Consider the following 21,754-nt stretch of genomic DNA (forward strand, 5'->3'; position numbering starts at 1 on the left):
TGATGGAGATTTTAGTATAGACGATTTTGTAATTAATTTAAGAAACTAGGTTCTAAATTATGTATTTTTGTAAAAATTGTAGAATATTTTAATGATTTTAAAATATTATTTTTGAATTATTAATTTTAATTTTCTATTTTTTATTTTAATAATTTTCAAATCAATGTAAATCTTTCGTAATATACCAATGAATTTACATCGACAAGTTTCCGTCGATTTTATGTTGATACAATTACGTCGATTTAACGTCGTTATATTACGAGGAATTTACGTCGATTTAAAAAAATATCCCTATATTTTTGCTTTTTTTATTCTCGTAAAAACGATGTAAACCCGACGTGAAGATAGATGTAAAATCGATGTAAATATACATCAAAAAAGGCGTCGTAAGTTCGATGTAATTGTTACGTCTATTTTACGTCGATTCTGAACAGTCAAAATTACGTCGATTTACTTATTACGTCACGTTGATTGGTTTATGACGATCGATTTACGTCGAACCGGAAATCGACGAAATCTTTATCTTGTGTCGAATTTACATCGATTCCGCCCGACATAAATAACATGTTTTCTTGTAGTGATTAGATTATATAATAGCTATTAATATTCAGAATGTAGTAAACAACATCACGACATATATCGTTTACTTGGTTCAAACCATATGCAAAGCTTAGGTAAACAATCACTTTGCATAAATGTACATACAATCTCAAGAAGCTCTGGTTTCTTGACTAACGTCTCTACTAAACTTCATCTTTTCAAATATAGAGTGTCCATATAAGTAATGTTCTAGTCTTTTAAAGTTGATTTTAAAAACTTAGTGTTGTTTATGTGACTTTTTAGTTTATGTGGATTTGTGTAGGTTGTAGTCTAAAATTGGTTATAGTCTCAGTCTTTAGTATGTCTCCTCTCCCCTGTATCGACTTTATTGGTCGTCTACTTTTCTCAACAAACAGAGATGTCTTGATACATGTCTACTTGGTGATTACTAAAATAAGGGAAACCATTAGACTTCTTATTAGACAAAAACATCTCGATGCCTATACCATCAGCCAACCTGCCTTCACAACCGCAAAATCTCAACATCTATTGCCATTCAGGTAAACAAAAGCCTCAAATCTGCGAGTGAATCTATTGGAAATTTATCTCTTGGAACCAAAACATCAAAACCAAAAATAATAAACAATAGCTTCAACCGCAATTCATACGCCAATAATAAGGACATACCAATTGATAATATTAATCACAGTCACAAAGGTAAACCTAACTGCAATAAGAATCCTAAACTCATAACTCAAACATCTATCACAACAAACACAAAGAGCAATGGAAAATACAAAAACAAACCTCAGTGACCACAAAGGATTCCTGAAGAATCTTGACCAATATAAGAGCTATCACAAAGACGGTGATATAAAGACCGTTATGAAGAGAGAAGGAATGGCCAACAATCACATAACAAAACAATAACATTGTCTCTTTAACACAAAACAATAACATTTTCTCAAAATGTATAACAACAAAAGAAAATCCAGAAGATTTCTAAGAGATCATGATCATATAATGATCTAAACTATATATATAAAAAAATCATTGCTCAAGACTCATCAGTTTAGATCACTCAACATATTCTTAAACTGAAACCAGCTTACCAAGGAAACATGTCTAATACCAAACGAAAAAATCCATTGCTCAAGACTCATCAGTTTAGATAACTCAATATATTCTTAAACTGAAATCATCTTACCAAAGAAACAAGTCTAAACCCAAACGAACACGACACTAAGTAACAGTTAAACAATGCAATTTTATTTGCAATGACTTAAAAAAAAAAAAACAAAAGCCTCATGACCATAATATTTTTTGGTTTTAATGTAAAATACGATAATTTTATTTGACAAACACACAACATCTCATAGAAAAGAATTGAAAATAAAATTAAACCTACCAAATTAATAGAATCATCAAACTGCGAAGATTAAAAATATTTGACTATCATAAAATCCCAAAACCAAAATAATAAACAGAGAAAATCCTCTACTAAGCACTTCTTGGTTGTAGATATCTTTCCATGATTCTTACTTCCACCGTCCCCATTAGTTTTCAGTGTTCAAATGTCCAGACAACTGTCAGATGTGTCAACACCGAACCATCACCTGATGGATGATACTTCACGATCATTCACCACTTTGATCGACTAAACACATCACACAAATTGTAAGAAAAATGCAATAATAAAAGGGTGTGTTTGAGAATATGGTACTTTTTAAGTTTTTATTTGAAAAATATGTAGTTTTAAATTTTTATTAGTTTTTGGGTAGTTTTAGTGGGGTCATATTTTTAAAACTCCAAAGTTATCTTTGTGTCTTAGAGAGAGATAGAGATAGAGATATATGTCTTTTAGAGAGAGACAGATACAAAAAACCATGTGGTCCCAAAAAAAAAGCGTCTACACGCGCTTATACACCTAGAAATAAATATATTTTTTTCTTTCTCTTTCCTACTTTTATGATAAAAAAAAATTAATTATTTTCTCTCTCGTACTTTTTAAAAAAATTTACCCCATCAAATCTTTGATCATATATTTAATTCTAAACAATGAATCAGATTATAACATATACATATAAAAGTTATAGTTTTTTTTTCTACACATATAGAAATTTGAATTTTTTTAAACGGATATTATTAACAAATATACGGTGTACATCTATACGTGTACACCTATTCAGCATACACCTATGCGGTGTGCACCTATGCGGTGTGCACTTATGCGGTGTGCACCTATGCGGTGTGCACCTATGCGGTGTACATCTATGCGGTGTACATCTATGCAGTGTACATTTATGCGGTGTACACTTATGCACTATACATAATACAATATATATGTATGTGTGGTATACATAAATGTTGTGTATTCATATATAATGTACGCGTATGCAGTATACATATATTAAACAATTACAATTGGAATAAATTTCAACAAGACTATTACTAATTGGTGTACACACCACATATGAAAAAAGTATATACATCATTTACGATACAAAACACACAAAGGAGATACTAAACCGTTAAAGAAAAACATAAATTATAACAATCGTACCAAAAAATAAATATAGAAATCTATACCCTAAATGGGTAATAGTGAACCCAAATTGTATCACGTAAATTATGGCTACCATATAGAACAATCAACTATAGAAATATAAACCCTAAATAGATACTAGCGAACCCAAATTGAATAACATAAACTTCTAAACCTTAAATAAATAATAAACCTAAACCTAAACCTAAACCCTAAAAATAAATGATAACGTAAACCCTAAACCTAAACCTTAATCTAAACCCAAATTGAATAACATAAACCATAAACCTCGATGGATACTATACAACCAATTTTGGATACTAAACACACAAAAAAGATATTAAACTGTTAAGAAAAAATATAAAAATCAACAACTGTAAAAACATATAAATGTAGAAGTCTATACCCTAAATGGGTAATAGCAAACCTAGATTTAATCATAAAAAATATGGTCACCATATAGAATAATCAACTATAGAAATCTAAATCCTAAACGGGTACTACTGAACCCAAATAAAAAGTCTAAAGTATGAAAATTGTAAGTAACATATAATTATTAAAATCTATACCCTAAATAGCTGACAGTGAACCCAGAATAACGTAAACTGTAAACCCTAAGAAAAAAAAAACTAAACTTTGATGAATACTATACAACCATTTGAGGATACTAAACACATTAAAGCGATATTAAACTGTTAAGAAAAAATATAAAAATCAACAACTGTAAAAACATATAAATGTAGAAGTCTATACCCTAAATGGGTAATAGCAAACCTAGATTTAATCATAAAAAATATGGTCACCATATAGAATAATCAACTATAAAAATCTAAACCTTAAATTGGTACTAGCGAACCCAAATTGACTCACGTAAATTATGATAACCATATAGAGCAATTCACTATAGAAATCAAAATTCTAAATGGGTAATAGCGAACCCAAATCAAACAACGTAAACCCTAAACCTTAATAATAAATAATAAACTTTGATAGATACTATACAAACAATTTAGGATACTAAACACACAAAAGAGATATAAAACTGTTAAGGAAAAACATAAATTACAACAACCATAAAAACATATAAATGTAGAAATCTAAACACTAAATGGGTACTGGCGAACCCAAATTGAATAATGTAAACTCTAAACCTTAAAAATTATAAACCGAAACCTAAACCTAAACCCTAAAAATAAATAATAATGTAACCCAAAACCTAAACCCTAATTTAAACCCAAATTGAATAACGTAAACCCTAAACCTTAAAAATAAATAGTAAACCTTGATGGATACCATACAACCAATTTAGGATACAAAACACAGAAAATGGATATTAAACCGTTAAGGAAAAATATAAAATACAACAACCATAAAAATATATAAATGTAGAAATCTATACCCTAAATGGGTAATAAGGAACCCAAATTGAATCACGTAAAATATGGATACTATATAGAAAAATTAACTATAGAAATCTAAACCCTAAATGGATACTAGCGAACCCAAATAAAAAAAATTATAATATATGAAAACCGTAAATAACATATAACTAGTAAAATATATACCCTAAGTAGCTGATAGCAAAAAAAAAATTGAATAACGTAACCTGTAAACACTAAGAAAAAAATATTAAACCTTGATGAATACTATACAACCATTTGAGGATACTAAACACACAAACGCGATATTAAACCTATAAAAAAATAAAGTACAACAAATAAAAACATTAAAATGTAAAAATCTATATCCTAAATGGGTAATAACAAACCCAAATTGAATCATAGAAATATGGATACCATATAGAATAATCAACTATATAAATCTAAACCCTAAATTAGTACTAGCGAACCCAAATTGAATCATGTAAAATATGACTACCATATAGAGTAATAAATGATAGAAATCTAAACTCTAAATGGTTAATAGCGAATCTAAATTTACTAACGTAAATCCTAAACCATAAGAAAAAATACTAAACCTTGATGAATACCTTAGTCTTAAAATATTAAGTTAATTTCTTGATAAGTTTTAGAAATATTTTTATTTTTCATAAATTTTTAAGTTAAGTTTTGGATGGTTTTTATTTTTTTTATCATTCTTTGATAACTTGGAGTGGTTTATTTTTATAATTGTATATTTTTTCTTTATGTTTTTATTATCTAAAAGTAGAAATATTTATAATAAAAAAGAATAATAAAAAAAATCATCAGCTATTTTGGGAGAAAAATCACAAAAACATGGATTTTGAATTTTGTTTAGGAAGTGGTCATTGTTTTCAAAATACACTTTCCTAAATTTTAGAAAATCTATTTTCAAAAATCTTAATTGGATAATAAATGTATATATTTATGAAAAAAAAACGAAAAATTGTTTAAAGAAATTAAAATAATAACGGTTTAAAAGTATATGGGAAAAAAAGAAGGTTATAATAATAAAAACAAGTTAAAAAATGTATATGGAAAGAGAGAGAAGATAAGAGGAAAGAAAAAAGAAAAAACATATTATAATGGCATATTCGTAAATAAATTAAAAAGTTATGGCCCAATAAAAAAAAAGTAAACAGTAAAAACTACCCAATCCTTTGTCTTATTTCAAAACTACATATTTCTCAAATTAAAAACTTAAAAACTACCCATATAACAATTTCTCTTAATAAAAAAGACACACATAGAGCAAATATTTAAAGAGTGGGTTGTTTCAAATTGAAGAATAGTTGAGTCGGATCTCTCTACTTCTCTCTACTAAACATTCCAATCAACTTTTCTTTAAAATCTTTCTATTCCTCAAAAGGTTTTTGATGAGTTATACTATTAAAACAACTTAATACATCTCCTTCTATACTAATGGAAGCTGTACCAAGCTTATCCTCTTCCATACATCCGATCTGGAAAAATGGTTCAGCCAAAGCAATCAAACTATAAGAGTCATGAAATTATTCATAAATCAAGCTAGAGTTTCGAAAGAAGGATACAAACACCAACAAATTTCTAAAGAAATAGATCCACCTGCATAGTAAAAAAACAAATTAGTCGACCTTGCAGCGAAAAAAATCAACGAAGAGCACAAACATTATAATATTAATCAGATCAAAGGTTGATGCATGTCGCAAGGTTCCACCTTGCTTTTCATGGTTACCAGTAATTTCGTTTAGGTCCCCAATGATAAACCATGGTTCCTTTCGAGAAAGGCTGATTCTCGTTAATCGTTCCCATACTTGATCCCGCTGTTTTGGACAGATAAACAATTTTTCCTTGAATAACTGCTTCGATATCAATAATTCTTGCACTTGAAAATATTACCTTAATATTAAGATGATCATTATAAAAAAGTGCAAGTCCTCCACTTGTTCCGCAAGGTTCAACCGTAAATAATTTATTATAACCAAAATGAAATTGAAATTGTTGCACAAAATAAAAACATTGTTTAGTCTCAGAAAGAAATAAAAATTCGGGCCTGTCTTTTCCAAATCTCTCGCAGGTAGCTTATTGTCCATTTGCTTCCAAGACCCTGGCAATTCCAGCTAAGTACCCTCATTGATCGCTTTGTTTGTTGATTTCTGCCCCTGTTTTGGGTTTAAAGTCCCTTCGGAGCTCCATTCTGGCCTTTGTCACCTATGTGGTTCCCGTTTTTGACCCCTTGTTTTTTCCGAGGAGATGTGAATTTTTGGACCAGTCGCTTCTTTGTGCTGCCTCCTAGAAAGAGCGGATTGCTCTTGACAGTTTTCTTTTTTGCATCGTTCTTGTCTCCTTCCTTCACCACCTCTCCGAGTCCCCCTCCCTCTATATCCGATGACTTTGCAGGGTCTGTCTCTCCCAGTAAATCTGCTAATGTGACCTCAAGACCAGCAGAATCCCATAGATCCTCAACCTCTGTAATGGTTTGGAAAAATTCACCGTCTTCAAAGTCATCCTCACCCCTTTCCTTTTCCACATTTCCTTCGCAAGTTACCATGTCCGGATTAGCCTCCATATCTTGCCAGTGTCACCGCGATTTCATTATCGGAGGAGCTTGACTTAATATGGTCCTGCATTTCCGAGCACAAGTTTAGCTCCTCCTCTTTTGCAGCTTCCAAGCTGTGTTCCATCATATAGCCTGAGATGTCGTTGGCTGATAAGGTCAGCCCCTGTTCCTGCATATCCTCGTCACCTGCCATTCCATCATCATTGTTCCGTTCTATCACCGGATTAATCACCTCCGACTCCCTGTTCCTGGTATCATTTGTTCTCCCGTCCAAGACCGGTTCATCCATGAGATCATCTTCACAAAAAGAAAAACTCTTCCTTGCTGAGCTTCTTATTTGATGCATACCGGTTTGATTCTCAATGTTGTTATCCGCCTTTGTGATCGCCTTATCTACTGGGAATTCTTGCCTCTAGTCCCTAGTAACCTCCACCGTGGGAATCAACTCCTTGTCAGAAATTTCCGCACCATAATTGCCAGTTTCTTTGGCTTTGTATGTCCTGTGTAGCGCCTTTGGAGGGACATACCCTGATGGTCTCATTAAGACCGTTGAGTGTTCACCGTTCTTCTTCTCCGATCTGCCTTTCATCTTGTTATCAGCTTCTTCTCTATGAGCTTTGCTCTTTCCTTTAAAACCCGCATTCACACTCTCATTTTTCACCGATTCTCTTCCTCCACCCCCTCCATATTTTGTGACCGTCTTGTACGATGCCACACTCTGGTTTCGGTCTGTTATCTCAAGACCGATTTCTTGAGGTTTCCGTTCATCCGTTCCCGTCCGTAGGGGGCAGCGTTGTTGGTCATGACAGAGACTTAGACAGTTCCTGCAGTATCCGAATAACTTCTCGTACCGTAAGTAGACTGTCGTCTCCACACCTTCGTCGAAATCTACTGTTGTTTCGAAGCATAAGGACTTCGAACCGTCGATTACCACCTGAACCTTCCCCTCATCCAGATTCACCGATTTCACATCACCTAGTGCTTTCCCAATACTCCTAAAACTCACATCAGCCCAATATTGAAGAGGAACACCAATGATCCTGATCCAGAATTTAATCGCTGAAGGGTAAGAAGGATCGACCACCGGAGACCAGCGTACCAAAGATAACATCCAGTAATCGAAATGGAAATGCTCCATCTTCATTACCTCCTTGATGTCTTCCTCTCGGTCAAAGTCGAATTGGAATTTTCCAAGTCCTAAATCCGTGTTTAGGAAATACTATGTCTTGGAGGGGATGCAGAAATTCCAAAATAGTAAGATGTCGACTGGACCGAGCCCTAGCAAATGAACACTGGCATGATATGTTCTGTCATTCGTTTGTGGAGTATCTGGCAATGATTGGATCGGATCATAGACCGATAGTAACAACAATTGAGGATAAAATCCCCCGGAAGAGAACACAATTCCGATTTGACAAACGATGGATTGGCCAAGAAGGTTTAATGGATGCTATATCCACAGGATGGAATTTAAATTTCGGGCGATGAGAGGGAACGTTCATGGAAAAAATCTCTAATTGCCGTCGAGAAATATCTAGATGGAGGAAAAACAATCTACCATACGGGAAAGAGAGGATTACTGAGTTGCAAAAGGAACTTGAGGACGTTCAAAATGATGATACAAAATCGGAGGAGGAATTACTAGATGTTACAAGGAAATTAAAAATAGCCTATAGAGACGAGGAGCTATTTTGGCAACAGAAAAGCCGGAACAATTGGGCTATTGGGGGCGACAAAAATACAAAATTCTATCAGGCGCATGTAAAACAAAGACGAGCAAGGAACCGAATTGTCGGTTTATATAATGCGACAGGTTCATGGGTGACTTCCGAAAAAGAGGTCGAACAAGTTGCAGTGGGATATTTTGAGGACTTGTTCACTACCAGCTCCCCATCAGAATTTGAATCAGCACATGGAGAAATCCAAACTCTAGTCACAGAGGAGGATAATGCCATGTTAGTGGCGAGGCAACAGAAGATGAGGTGCACAAAGCTTTGTTTATGATGAACCCGGAAAAAGCTCCAGGGCCAGACGGAATGACAGCCCTATTTTTTCAAAAATCATGGCAGATAATTAAAACGGATTTACTTGGGTTAGTAAATGGCTTCTTGGCAACCGGGATCTTCGATCAACAACTAAATATGACTAACATATGTTTAATTCCTAAAAAGGACAGGCCGACTCGAATGACGGAGCTGCGACCAATAAGTCTATGCAATGTTGGATATAAAATAATTTCTAAATTTTTGTGTCAACGGTTAAAGAGACTATTACCCGATATTATTTCAGAAACACAATCGACTTTTGTCGCGGGACACTTGATCTCGGATAACATTCTAATTGCACAGGAAATGTTCCATGGGCTCCGCACCAATAAGTCCTGCCAAGATAAATTCATGGCAATTAAAACGGACATGAGCAAAGCCTATGACAGGATCGAATGGGATCTCATAGAACATCTCTTGAGAAAAATGGGATTTGCGGAAAGATGGATTACCTGGATGATGTGGTGTATAAAGTCAGTACAATATAAAGTTCTTTTGAATGGGCAACCTAAAGGAAGAATAATTCCACATCGGGGACTCCGACAAGGGGATCCTTTGTCCCCATATTTATTCATTTTTTGTACGGAAGTCCTGATATCTAATATAAAGAAAGCAGAACAAGACAGAAAGCTGACCGGATTGAAAGTAGCCCGATCAAGCCCTTCGATCTCACACTTATTATTTGCGGATGACAGCCTTTTCTTTTGTAAAGCAAATAAGGAGGAATGCCAGCAGATACTGCAGGTGCTCCGCCAATATGAGAACGTTTCGGGTCAACAAATAAATTTTGACAAGTCGTCGATACAATTCGGGCATAAGGTCTCAGACGTAGTGCAAAATGAGATGAAACAAATTTTAGGAATTCACAACATGGGGGGAATGGGCTCATATTGGGATTACCGGAAAACCTTGGGGGAACAAAAAGCAAGATCTTCCAGTTTCTAGCTGACAGACAACAGGACCGCGTAAACGGATGGACATCAAACTTTTTATCAAAAGGGGGAAAGGAAGTCCTAATAAAATTGGTGGCATCCGCTATGCCAACATTTGTCATGTCATGTTTTCGCTTACCAAAATCAATTACCACAAAGTTAACTAGCATCACTGCAAGATTTTGGTGGAACACGAAAGGTCAGGGGAAAGGAATGCACTGGCTAGCATGGCCAAAGATGTGTCGTCACAAATCGGTTGGGGGGATGGGTTTCAGGTCGCTAGAGAATTTTAACACAACATTGTTGGCAAAACAGTTATGGCGATTATTAGAAAAGCCAGATACGCTATTTGCGAGAGTACTCAAAGGACGATATTATCGGAATGCAGGTCCAATGGACAACATAAAGTCCTATTCCCCATCTTACGGATGGCGAAGTATTATCTCAGCTCGATCTCTGGTTAACAAAGGGCTAATCAAAAGAGTTGGTTCTGGATGTTCCACTTCGGTTTGGCAAGATCCCTGGATACCATCTTCTCGCCCGAGATCAGCAATATGTAAGGGTTATAATTATTACTCAAATCTCATGGTGAATCACCTAATTGATCCGCAGACTAGTACTTGGAATATGGGGCTCCTCAAGGCCATTATAGATCCAAAAGATGTGGAAATAATACAAGGGATGCCCATCAGCGCTTCATTTCGGCCGGATGTACTGGGTTGGCACTTCACAAAATCAGGCCAATACACGGTCAAATCTGGATATCAAATTGAACATCAAAACTCGGAAGCAGAAACACAAAACCTATATGGACCTAATTTCGAGCCCCTATTAGTAAACTATGGAAACTGAGGTGTCCCCCTAAATTACGCCATTTTCTATGGCAAGCACTGTCAGGTTGTCTGGCTGTTGCCAAAAACCTGAACAACAGAGGAATCAAATGTGATGCGCAATGCAATAGATGTGGGGCAGAGGAGGAAACGATCAATCATGTTTTATTCGAATGTCCACCCGCAATGCAAACGTGGGCTTTGTCACAAATCCCAACACCTACGGGAGTTTTCCCAGGAAGATCTATTTATGCAAATTTGGATTATTTGTTTTGGCGTACACCAACAGAAACTTATAATGAATCATATCCATGGATAGTATGGTACATCTGGGAAGCAAGAAATGACAAACTATTCAGAAACATATACAGAGATCCACGATTAACGCTTAAACTAGCGGAAACGGAAAGCCTTTTATGGAATGAGACACAAAACTCTGTAACTGAAACGGAAACACAACATCCTCAATTGCCATTACACCCGACCTCCTTTAATAATGGATGGTGCTCGGTGGATGGTTCTTGGAAGGAGACGGATAAAACATCAGGTAAAGGCTAGTATTATAGGAGAGAGGAAAACAATGAGACCATGATGGGGGCACAGAATTTACGACGAAGCTTATCTCCTTTACATGCAGAAGTAGAGGCACTATTATGGACAATGCTGTGCATGATTGAAAATCAGCGAAGAGAAGTAGTTTTTGCAACAGACTGTTCTGATGTGGTGAAGATGGTGTCGGCACCAACGGAATGGCCAGCATTTGTACTACAATTGGGGGAAATTAAGAAATGCAGAGAGAAGTTCCTTTCTTTCAAACTGATCCACATACCACGAGCGAAGAACACCAAGGCGGACGCATTAGCTCACAGCGCTAGAGTCTACCCAGGGAATATGATTTATGTGAACTCATCTCCACCGGTTTGGTTAACAACTTCGGTTTAGGAGAAGAGGCTGTTGACAAAAAAAAAATAATAATAATAATCAGATCAATACCAACATAGGAAAAAAAAATTAGATTAAGACAAACGACAAAAGCAATAAATATAATAGCATTCTAAATCCAAACAAAGCTTTTTTTAGTGATCTATTACTAAAAATCCCCAAACTAATAAACAAAGTTTTTTTTTCAATTAAAACGGGTTAGCGATCTAAACAACTTGAACCCTAGCCCAAAACAATTCTACAAATCTGTTATATTAAATCGAGTCGCAGAGATATTGATATGTCAATCGGTATCCGGTATATCAATTAATGTAATTTTAATCAAAACTTAATTTGAACCAATTAACATCTGTTATATTAAACCGAGTCGCAGAGATATCGGTATTTCAGTCAGTATTTGGTATGTCAATTAATGTAATTTTAATCATAACTTAATTTGAACCGATTAAAATCTGTTATATTAAACTGAGTCACAGAGATATTGGTATATTAGTTGGTATGTCAATCAATGTACGTAATTTTAGTCAAAATTTAATTTGAACCGATTAAAAGGATATTAACATCTTTTTGTGAGGGGCAGCAAAATAATTAACCACCCTAAAACTCATTAAGAAGATAATCCACAGTTTATAGCTAAAAATTTACCTCGCTTATACTATATACTAGTTAATTTGTCCACGCCTCGCGTGGGCTATATATGTCTACCAAGTGTAATTTTATAAATAAATGATTTTAAGAACATTAAAAAAAAAAAATTATCTCTGTTCTAAGTTAGATGAATCTGAAATTTACAAATAAGCTTTTGATTTTAACAAAAGGGTTAAAAAATCTTTTGAAGTATATAGATAAGAAATCAAAAATCCTATTCTAGATATCATAATTAACGATATTTCATTTATTGTTTTTTTTTTTACTTTTTTTCTTAGATTTTTACTAAATTTTAGTTTTATAAAATTATAAAAATCGAAAACCCTATAAACATAAGAAATCGTAAAGACTATACTAATTAGCGATATTCTAGCATATATTTTGTTTTTTTTTTGTTTTTTTTAAATGACATTCTAAATTTTATCCCAATTTTTGTTTCTTTTAACATTTTAGTTAGATTTTTTCTAAATTTTGGAAATATAAGAAATGGTAAATTTCTATTTTTTAAATTATTTTTGTCTAATTTTTTCTAAATTTTGATTTAATATAAATTTAAAAACGGTTTGATTGACTACAGAATTAAGCATTAAACCATAATAATTAAGACCGGTTCGTTTTAAGGTTTTTTTTATACGTCATCAGATAAAAACCAATAAAAAATGACACATAATTGTAAAATGGGTTAAACAGTCTTTTTGCAGCCGAAATTCATTATGGAGCTGACACGTAAACGAAAAAATGTAAAACTCGTTGTGACCCATCAGCAAATCACTACACAAATAAGTATATATATATATATATATATGATATTTCTAATTATTTTCTTGTATATATATGATAGTTCATACTTAGCTACATACTTATATTCATAACAATTATATTTGTTTTTGAGGATCCGACAACGAAAAATTGAGAAGATAATCCCAGAATAATCAAAGAATTAGCAAAAACGAAAAAAAAAAACAACTCAGACGATAAACACTTTGTAAATAAATTAAAGCTAAAGGAAAATTCTAATGTTGACAATTTAGATAATCATTTTTCAGACAAGTTCTTAAGTGTGGTTTTTTTTTTAATTTTAGGTGTAACTGTTCACTACAAGAAAACAGCAGATATTCCTACGAAAGATATCATCAGAAAATGGTAGGAAACAAGCATTTCCTACCAATTTCCGATAAAAAATTTTGGTAGGTTCTATGCCGTCGGAAATTATAAATGGTCAAAAAATGGTAAGAAATTTCCTATGAAATTTTTGGTAGGAAAATTTCATCGGAAAATTTGGTCAAAATATTGTAGGGCATTTGCTACTACTTTCCTTCCATTTTCTTTCAAAAAAATTCAACCATTTTCCTACGAACAGTTTTCTACCATATTCCTACCATTTTTCTACTAGCTATATAAAAAACGTTTTAATTCAATTAATTCCAAAATTAAATAATTTCAATTATTAAACAAATTATAAAAATTAAATCTAAAATTAATCAGCCCAATTAAAAATTAATTAAAAATTATTTATAACTAAATATGGAACTTCTAAAGCCCAAATTATTTTTATTGACTCAGTATTTTTTATATTTAAGGCATGTGCCTATTTATAGAGTCTGTTCAGCATCACCTTTACTCTGCTTGGTCGATGTGAGATTTTTCCCATTTTCCTTTTTGACTGATTTTGGTAGGAAATTGATAGAATATTTAAATAATAAAATATTTACTTCGTAGGAAATTGATAGATAATTTCTTACATATTCTGTTCATAGAAAAGTGGTCAAAAATTTCTGACAAAATTCCTACCATTATTACAGTAAAATTTTTTAACCGATTTCCTACCATTTTCTGATCAGATTTCCTACAGATATTTTTTTGGTTGAATATTGGTAGCAAAATTTTGACCATTTTCTGACCATTTTTATCGTAAAAAATTTTCTTTCAATTTCCTACCATTTTTTTTTTGTCATAAATTCGTAGGAAAATGATAAAAAAAATTTCCTACCAAAATTTTCGTAGGAAAATTCATAGGAATTCAGTATGTTTTCTTGTAGTGGTTTGAAATCATTTTCTTCTATATCCATCCACTAATGACGATAACTATACTTCTCTTTCTTCACTCTTAGCCACCAATCTTCTCCGTAACAGCATCGATTTTTGCCGAATTCTCGGCCATTGTCAATCTATGTCTTCTTCTTCCTGCTCATATATTTCTTCTTCTCCAACTTCTCTTTTTTTCTCTTCGTAAGTATTCTTATTTTTTTATAAAAACAAAATTCTGAACAAAACATGAAATTTATCATATAGTAGACGTTCTCATGTTGATTAAGATGGTGGCATGCTTTAGGTCTATTTGAAGTCCGATAAGTGAGTAGTTAGTCGATGGTATTACTTATCCAAAAGGATAAGTCGGATGGTAAAAAATCCAAATTACTCCTTGCTAATTGCTATTAAAAAAAAAATTTCACCAAATTACTAATAGTTGCCGTCAGTTTTTTTTAAAAAAATTACAAGCTCAAACGTTGCCGTCACAGATTCTTTAGTCTGATGGCCCTAATTTATTCATGTAGTTGGTATAGATCCAGTCAGATATATTCCACTATGCTCACATCAAAATAAAAATAAAGTAGAAAATAAAAATAAAAAATAACTACATCCCATGATGTAAAGCGCAGGGAATTTAGTTTAGTTTAGGAAATGGAAAAAAAAAAGCAAAAGAAACGAAAACCCCTCCTAGACAAATAAGAGTACAATAGAAAAAGTGCAAAGCCATAGGAAATATTGAACTTCCAACATATTAAATAAGACACATGGTGGAAACAGCTAAGATAATAGCAAGAGAAAGGCCCAACTTCTTCAACATGAAACTATCTTGAACTCTCAAACCTTGTACATCAACGATCCCATTATCTTCCTTCTTATTCCAAAACTTTCTTCTTACTACAGCATTTTTCATCATAAATATTGTCCCCCGGTCGATACAATCACCTTCGCTGCTTCGGTTTTTCTTAGAGTCATCTCTTTGATGAACACACCGCATCAATAGAAGCATAGGAATGAAACCAATAACATACACGAATTTTCTCCATGGTCCAAGAATTTTTGAGACTATGCTTTCGATTTGCGGATTAATCTGCTGCTTAAGGACATGAACCTCTTCCTTTGATGTCATCTCGTTAAAATATTTGTTTTCACCAGTTGGATTTATGTAAACTATAACGGTTTGAGATGGTACGATCTGTTGGAAGAATGTGTTGGTTACCTGACGAGTTGTAACAAACAGTCCATGACTAACCTCAACTTTCTTAATCATCTCAAAATGTGACGAACTCGTTGTGTCATGGTCACTGCTGTTTATCTTGTCCGAAATATTCCCGATGTGTTCGTTATCGGAGAACTCAAGTGTGTAAACATCATCCACATCTCCATTGTTGTTAACTCCCACACCATCTTCAACAAAACAAAGATATAAAAATTATTAGTAAGAATCATGTAATACCATTCCAAAGAAAATGCGACGCAGAGTCTCACCTCGAGTCTCATTGTTGCGGAGGAAACTAAATACCCTGCTATGGTCCCCTACCGGAGTATATCATGCATCATATATAGGTCCATGCTTAAATTATTGGTACTTCAACAAAAAAATCAAATTTCTAAAATAATTGATAAGCAAAAGTTACCTTGATGTTCATGTTCTGGATCATCCCTACGATAGCTCCAAATATCTTCTATAGGAACTACCGTTGAGTGTTCTTCAATGAAACTCTGAAATTTAAAGTACTAGATCAAACTCAAAAAAAAAAAAAAAAAAAAAAAAAAAAAAAATTGATAACACAATTATTCTTTCAATCGGAATATTTAAATTCTGACTCCAGTATCGGGAGATTAAGGATCAAAGGTCCAGAACTTCCACGGTTACTGTTTTAAGGAAAAAAAATTCTATTCAAGTAGGTATGCATATATATATATATATGCATATTATCTGATAAATATTTTTCACTTGTAGTGTTTGAAAATACGAACAATGAACATCATTACCTTTTCTAATTCCTTACTTGATACTCCTACCCATCTCAAGTTCTCAACACGTCTTTCTTCCTTAAACCTCCCAACATGTTCTTGCATATCTACAGCCTTCATGTTAGCATCTACCCATGAACCTGTCGTTTTTTCTCCTGAATAGTTAAAGTCTCCATGGAAGTATGCAGAACCAGAAGCAACTTCCCACGAGTCTAGACAGTTCTGTGGCTCGTGGGAGGCTTGAGCCAATGCTATGATCTTGCTCAGCATCTCATCTGTATCATTAGCCACATTGTTTCCCAAGTATTCGCCATGTGTGAATTCTTCTCCGTGAAGTGGAGGCACCGGTGGCAACATACGATTTTGTACTCTTGCACACTCTAAAGCTATCTCTACCTATTTTGTACGGAGAATTGAATGAATCAGGGATTAGATTGAAACAAAAATATACGTTTTAACAACTTTAGAAAGATTTGTTACCTTTGAGGGAGGATATGATATTGATCCATACTGAGAACAAAACTGTGACTGGACTGGAAAGTTTAAGGGCGTGTCATGTGACATAAACTGACTCCACTTGTTCTCTATCTTTTCCATACCCGACGAAGAAATGTTACCGAGTTGATTTGGTTCTGGATCAGGTGAGACTGCATATTCTAGGTTTTCATACATTCCATCGGAATACAAACAAGTACTAGAAGTAGATTGTTCACTATTAGTCGTTGCTTTGTTCCTCTTCGTGACATGATGTTGTTGTTCATCTAACTTGTTGGCTAAAGCACTCTTCTTGAATACACGACAAAGTGCATAAGCATCCTGAAATGTTTATAGATTGGTTTTAGTTAAAATATATAAAATATGTTTAAAACTTTTATCATAATATTTTTGTTCATTGTTTGGTTACCTGTATGCCGGATTTAGAGTCACATTCTTGCTCTTCAAGACGGTACTCGTGCATGACCCAATCGGTACGAGAGCCATGAGGCGCTCTTCCTCGATAGTAAACTAACGTTTTCTTTGTTCCGACAGTCCGCGAATGTGAAGTAACTTTACGATCTTTCCCTGTGGCTTTCCAGTAACCTGCTTTTGTCGCCCGGTTTGTTCTTGATCCGTTAGGATATTTCCGATCTCGAGGACTGAAAAAGAACCATTCTAGGTCTTTACTTGGGAGCAAGGACTTCCCTGTAGAATTATTGGAAATCACGATCATATAACAATGGAAAGATCGGAATAAGGTTTATCCAACAATAAATTTGTACACACTTAAGATGTCATAAGAGATCCCACAACACGTGAACCAAATTAAGGAATAAATCAAAGATAAATAAAGAGAACATTTTTTTATAAAACAATTCGAACGTGAATAAGAAGCTTCGAAAGAACAAATTGTGCATCCTAGGAATTTGTCTAAAGAATTTTGGAAAATCACGACCATCTAACTGTGGGAGAATCAAAATAAGTTTTTACCAAAACAACTTTGTACACACTTAAGATGTCATAAATGAGAATTGAAAAGAATAAATAAAAGACAAATAAAGAGAACATTTTTTTATAAAACAAAAGTTGAAGGTGAATGAGAAGTTTCTGAAAACCCTAAAGGACATGTGAAATCTTGTGTTACCTTTTTTTTTTGTATCTTCTTACCTTTTTTGACTCAGTCTTCCAAATTTGTCTCACTATTCACCACCGCATCTCTCGGTTTTAATACAATTTTTAAAGAATATATAAAGATGAGGGTGGGTCCACTAATTTTTTTATTCTAAGATAAGGTAGGGACGTATTATTTTTTCGTTAATAAAGCATTCAAGTTCGATGCGTGTCTGGAGAGAGATAAATAAATTTGGTACGAACAAAATTGTTTTAAAAACCATTAGAAAAATAAAAGGAAGAACATATATCTTTGAAAAACAAACATCAAGTGTATCTTCTCTCTAGGGTTACCCTTGGTCTTATCAAAAGGTGTGTGTTCACACATTATGTAGTTTTCTAGAAAATGAATCTGTAATTCGGTATTCTAAAGTCCCAAAAACCTTGATCTTGCAGTAATTCATGCGTATCAATTAAATGATTAATGATATAATTATATTCAAAAATAAACTAAAAAGAGTTTTTTCGCTTGCTATGATATAATGCCTCAAATATTCCTTTAGAATGAGACACAAAACATGTCGATATGTAACATGATACGGATGGATTTTTTTTCTAAGAATGTGAATATTAATTAAAGAAAATGAAATGTTCAGGTTTTACAGATTTTTTTTTCCATGTTTTACAGATTGCTAAACCTATCAAATTGGTATCGTGCTAAAAAGGTAATAAATATGGAAGCAAAGACAACTCCAAATTAACATGAGCTATGAGACACATTATTGAGATGCAGTGATAACAATTTTGTGATCCCAAGAAGAAGAAAAAACCATGACATAGCAAAGAATAGAGAAACGCTAAATATTGTTAATTGGAAGCTCTTTCACCGGTATCCCGAGAACAGAAGAGATGATAAAAAAATATATATATATATATAGAGAACAATAAAAAATAAAAAAAAAGAAGGGAAGAGAGATAAATACCGGGTAAGTCCCAAGGCTCGCATTTGTAAAGATCAATCTCGGGAATGATCTCTAATTCGATTGTTCGACCATTAATCTTTCGTTTGAGGTAGTAAATGACAAGCTCTTCATCTGTTGGATGAAACCGAAAACCCGGAGGCATTGAAACAGGAGCCATATCTACTTCGTAGCTATTATAAACATATATAGAACTTGAGAAAGAGAGGAGTAAGAGAAGGAGTGGGAATATATAACAAAGAGAGGCGTAATATAAGGGTTTTGAATTTGATCGATCAATTATGGAACTGTAAGAAAGACAAAAAGAGATTAAATTATGTAAAAGAAGCAGCAAAAAGCATTTTGGGTCGGTTGCCAATTGCAAACCCCACAACATATATATTTTCTCACTTTATCTTTTCTTTTACTTTAATGTGTTTTATATTTAACTATATTATTTTATAAATTTCCGCGTAAATGATTCTTATTAAGCTTTTTCTAAATTGGGAAAACACGTTCATTCTACTTGTTTCTTTTTTGTTTCTGTTCATATATGCGTTAATACATAGGGACGAAATATTTATAGAAATCATTTACTGAATGCAATTTGATATTAGTGCTGCTGGTGAACCTATGGTCTATGGGGATATATAATATAAGCTATACAAGTTAATCACACAATATTTAACAAAAAATAAAATTAATCACAAATTCACAATATATGTGATTTAATTTCGGGGATCGACCAACAGTATGAGTTTCAACAATGAAATCATCAAGTTTGGTTTGTATATTCTGTTTCCATCCAGATTTGTGTCTGTGTTTCGTTGAGTCAAGACTCAAATCTGGAAGAAAAAATCAACTTCTCAACTCCCACATAGGTGAATTATTTAATACATTGGCCTGGTATATAATTTTTCCTTGTAACTATACTAGCAGTTTTACACATATTATATCTTCAATAGTGTGATTTTAAATTTTGATTTCATGATGAATTTTTCCTATGTCCTAAAAAAGAAGAAGAAAAAATCGGTTATTCCACGAGAATTTAGAGATCATGATTACGTAGGGCACTGTGCATGGATATAGAAATCGGTCGTTCCTTTAGCATATGTAGCTTTTTCTTTCCAATTTTAAGGTCTCCCTCTTTTATTTGATGATAAAGTTGATTACAACGTCTGAGAACTCGTTTTTTTTTCCTTGCATTTTTACCTTTCATGATAAAGACAAATTCAGACGTATAATTTATGAACTTATGTTATTGTTACCGTTGTGTAACCACCCGGGTTTGATTCACATAATATATGTTGTTGATAGAAAAATTAAAAAATTATAAATATTCAGTTTGGTAAATGGTATTGTTTGAAAACAGGACCAGTGCGCCGATTTCGTCGCTGTTAGGCGCTGGGCGGCGAGATTCACCGCTAATATAGCATATTCATCCAAAAACTCAATCGGAGTTCTTAAATTAAAAGTGGCATTTGCTAATTTAAAATTGATAGTTTTATCGTAAATCTATCATTATTTTTTGTCAACAACAAAGAAACAAATATTAATAATATAAAAAATTTAGGAATTATGTTAAAAGAAAAACAAATTATCTACTGCTGCCGCAAATAGTTTGCTGAAGGAGTAGGCTGAGAAAGAAGATGAAAATCAAATTATGGGTTTGTCTTCAATAAAGAGAAATGGAAAAAAAAAAATTACATACTTTTGGGTAACAATTTAGGAAGGGCAACACGTCAGTAAGGGTGACTCCAAAGGCAATTCTAGAATTTTTCCTGTCCACGCTAGGGTATGGCGACCGCGACAGCGCAGAGACAGGCAGTCCCTCCGTCACCGGAGGTATCAAAGACGGCGGCAGTGACAGCAAACGAGGTGGAGGCGCAGTCACTGATTGTTGGAAAAGTTTTGAGCTTGGAAGGAATTCCAAATGATGCAGTGTGATCCTCAAATGATACGGCGGACAACCGGGAATCTGCAGACAACTAGGAACAAGAGGTGGATCCCACTAAGATGGGGAAAAACCTACTGGTGCAAAGAGATGGGCAGAAGTGGTGAAGAAGAAGGAACACTTGCAAAAGTTTGACATGGAGGCAGAGAAGATCGATGGAGTGATTTAGGGTTCCAGACTCAATTCTGAACGAAGCTCCCATGTGGAATGATTGTTGTAACATCCCGATTTCCAGATAGTCAGAAAGGCTTATAAGAATTAATTTGGCTATCTATGTCATTAAAGTGCACTTATCTTTTCCGGTCAAGTGTGCTGAGAAAACTCCAGAGTTAAGCGTGCTGATGCTGGAGTAGTCTCAGGATGGGTGACCTACCGGGAAGTTCTCTGCAGTACCGTGTGAGTGAGGACAAAGCACGGGGAAAGATCATGTGGTGATTGCAGGGACAGTAGACAAGTCTTACGAGCCTTCCGGACTAACGACTCCCAACCGTCATACAGTGGTGGGCCAACGGGCCTAGAGGGGGCGTTGGGCCAACGGGCCTAGAGAGAGGACGTTGGGCCCACGTGCCTAAAGAGGGCATTGGGCTCACCGGGAAGTTCTCTGCAGTACCGTGTGAGTGAGGACAAAGCACGGGGAAAAATCATGTGGTGATTGCAGGGACAGTAGACAAGTCTTACGAGCCTTCCGGACTAACGACTCCCAACCGTCATACAGTGGTGGGCCAACGGGCCTAGAGGGGGCGTTGGGCCAACGGGCCTAGAGAGAGGACGTTGGGCCCACGTGCCTAAAGAGGGCATTGGGCTCAC

General features: G+C 34.1%; 1 protein-coding gene across 1 annotated transcript; it reads right to left on the minus strand.

The window, feature by feature from the left end:
- Positions 1 to 15,104: 15,104 nt before the first annotated feature.
- Positions 15,105 to 19,174, minus strand: LOC18008736 (NAC domain-containing protein 86). Its single transcript, XM_006391264.2, has 6 exons — positions 19,018 to 19,174; positions 17,352 to 17,629; positions 16,928 to 17,263; positions 16,466 to 16,843; positions 16,108 to 16,192; positions 15,105 to 15,877 (listed from the first exon to the last, which is right to left on the minus strand). The coding sequence occupies exons 1-6, from the start codon at positions 19,172 to 19,174 to the stop codon at positions 15,225 to 15,227; spliced, it is 1,887 nt and encodes a 628-aa protein (XP_006391326.1). The 3' UTR covers positions 15,105 to 15,224.
- Between the last annotated feature and the right edge of the window lie 2,580 nt (positions 19,175 to 21,754).

This window comes from Eutrema salsugineum, unplaced genomic scaffold, assembly GCF_000478725.1.
Source record: "Eutrema salsugineum unplaced genomic scaffold, Eutsalg1_0 scaffold_9, whole genome shotgun sequence".
Classification (NCBI taxonomy): Eukaryota; Viridiplantae; Streptophyta; class Magnoliopsida; order Brassicales; family Brassicaceae; genus Eutrema; species Eutrema salsugineum.

Coding starts and splice junctions, on each gene's coding strand:
- LOC18008736 (XM_006391264.2), bottom strand. CDS start 19,174: ATGGCTCCTGTTTCAATGCCTCCGGGTTTTCGGTTTCATCCAACAGAT. Junction 17,630..19,017: donor CGAGCCTTGGGACTTACCCG/GTATTTATCTCT, acceptor ATAATTCTACAG/GGAAGTCCTTGCTCCCAAGT. Junction 17,264..17,351: donor ACTCTAAATCCGGCATACAG/GTAACCAAACAA, acceptor TAAACATTTCAG/GATGCTTATGCACTTTGTCG.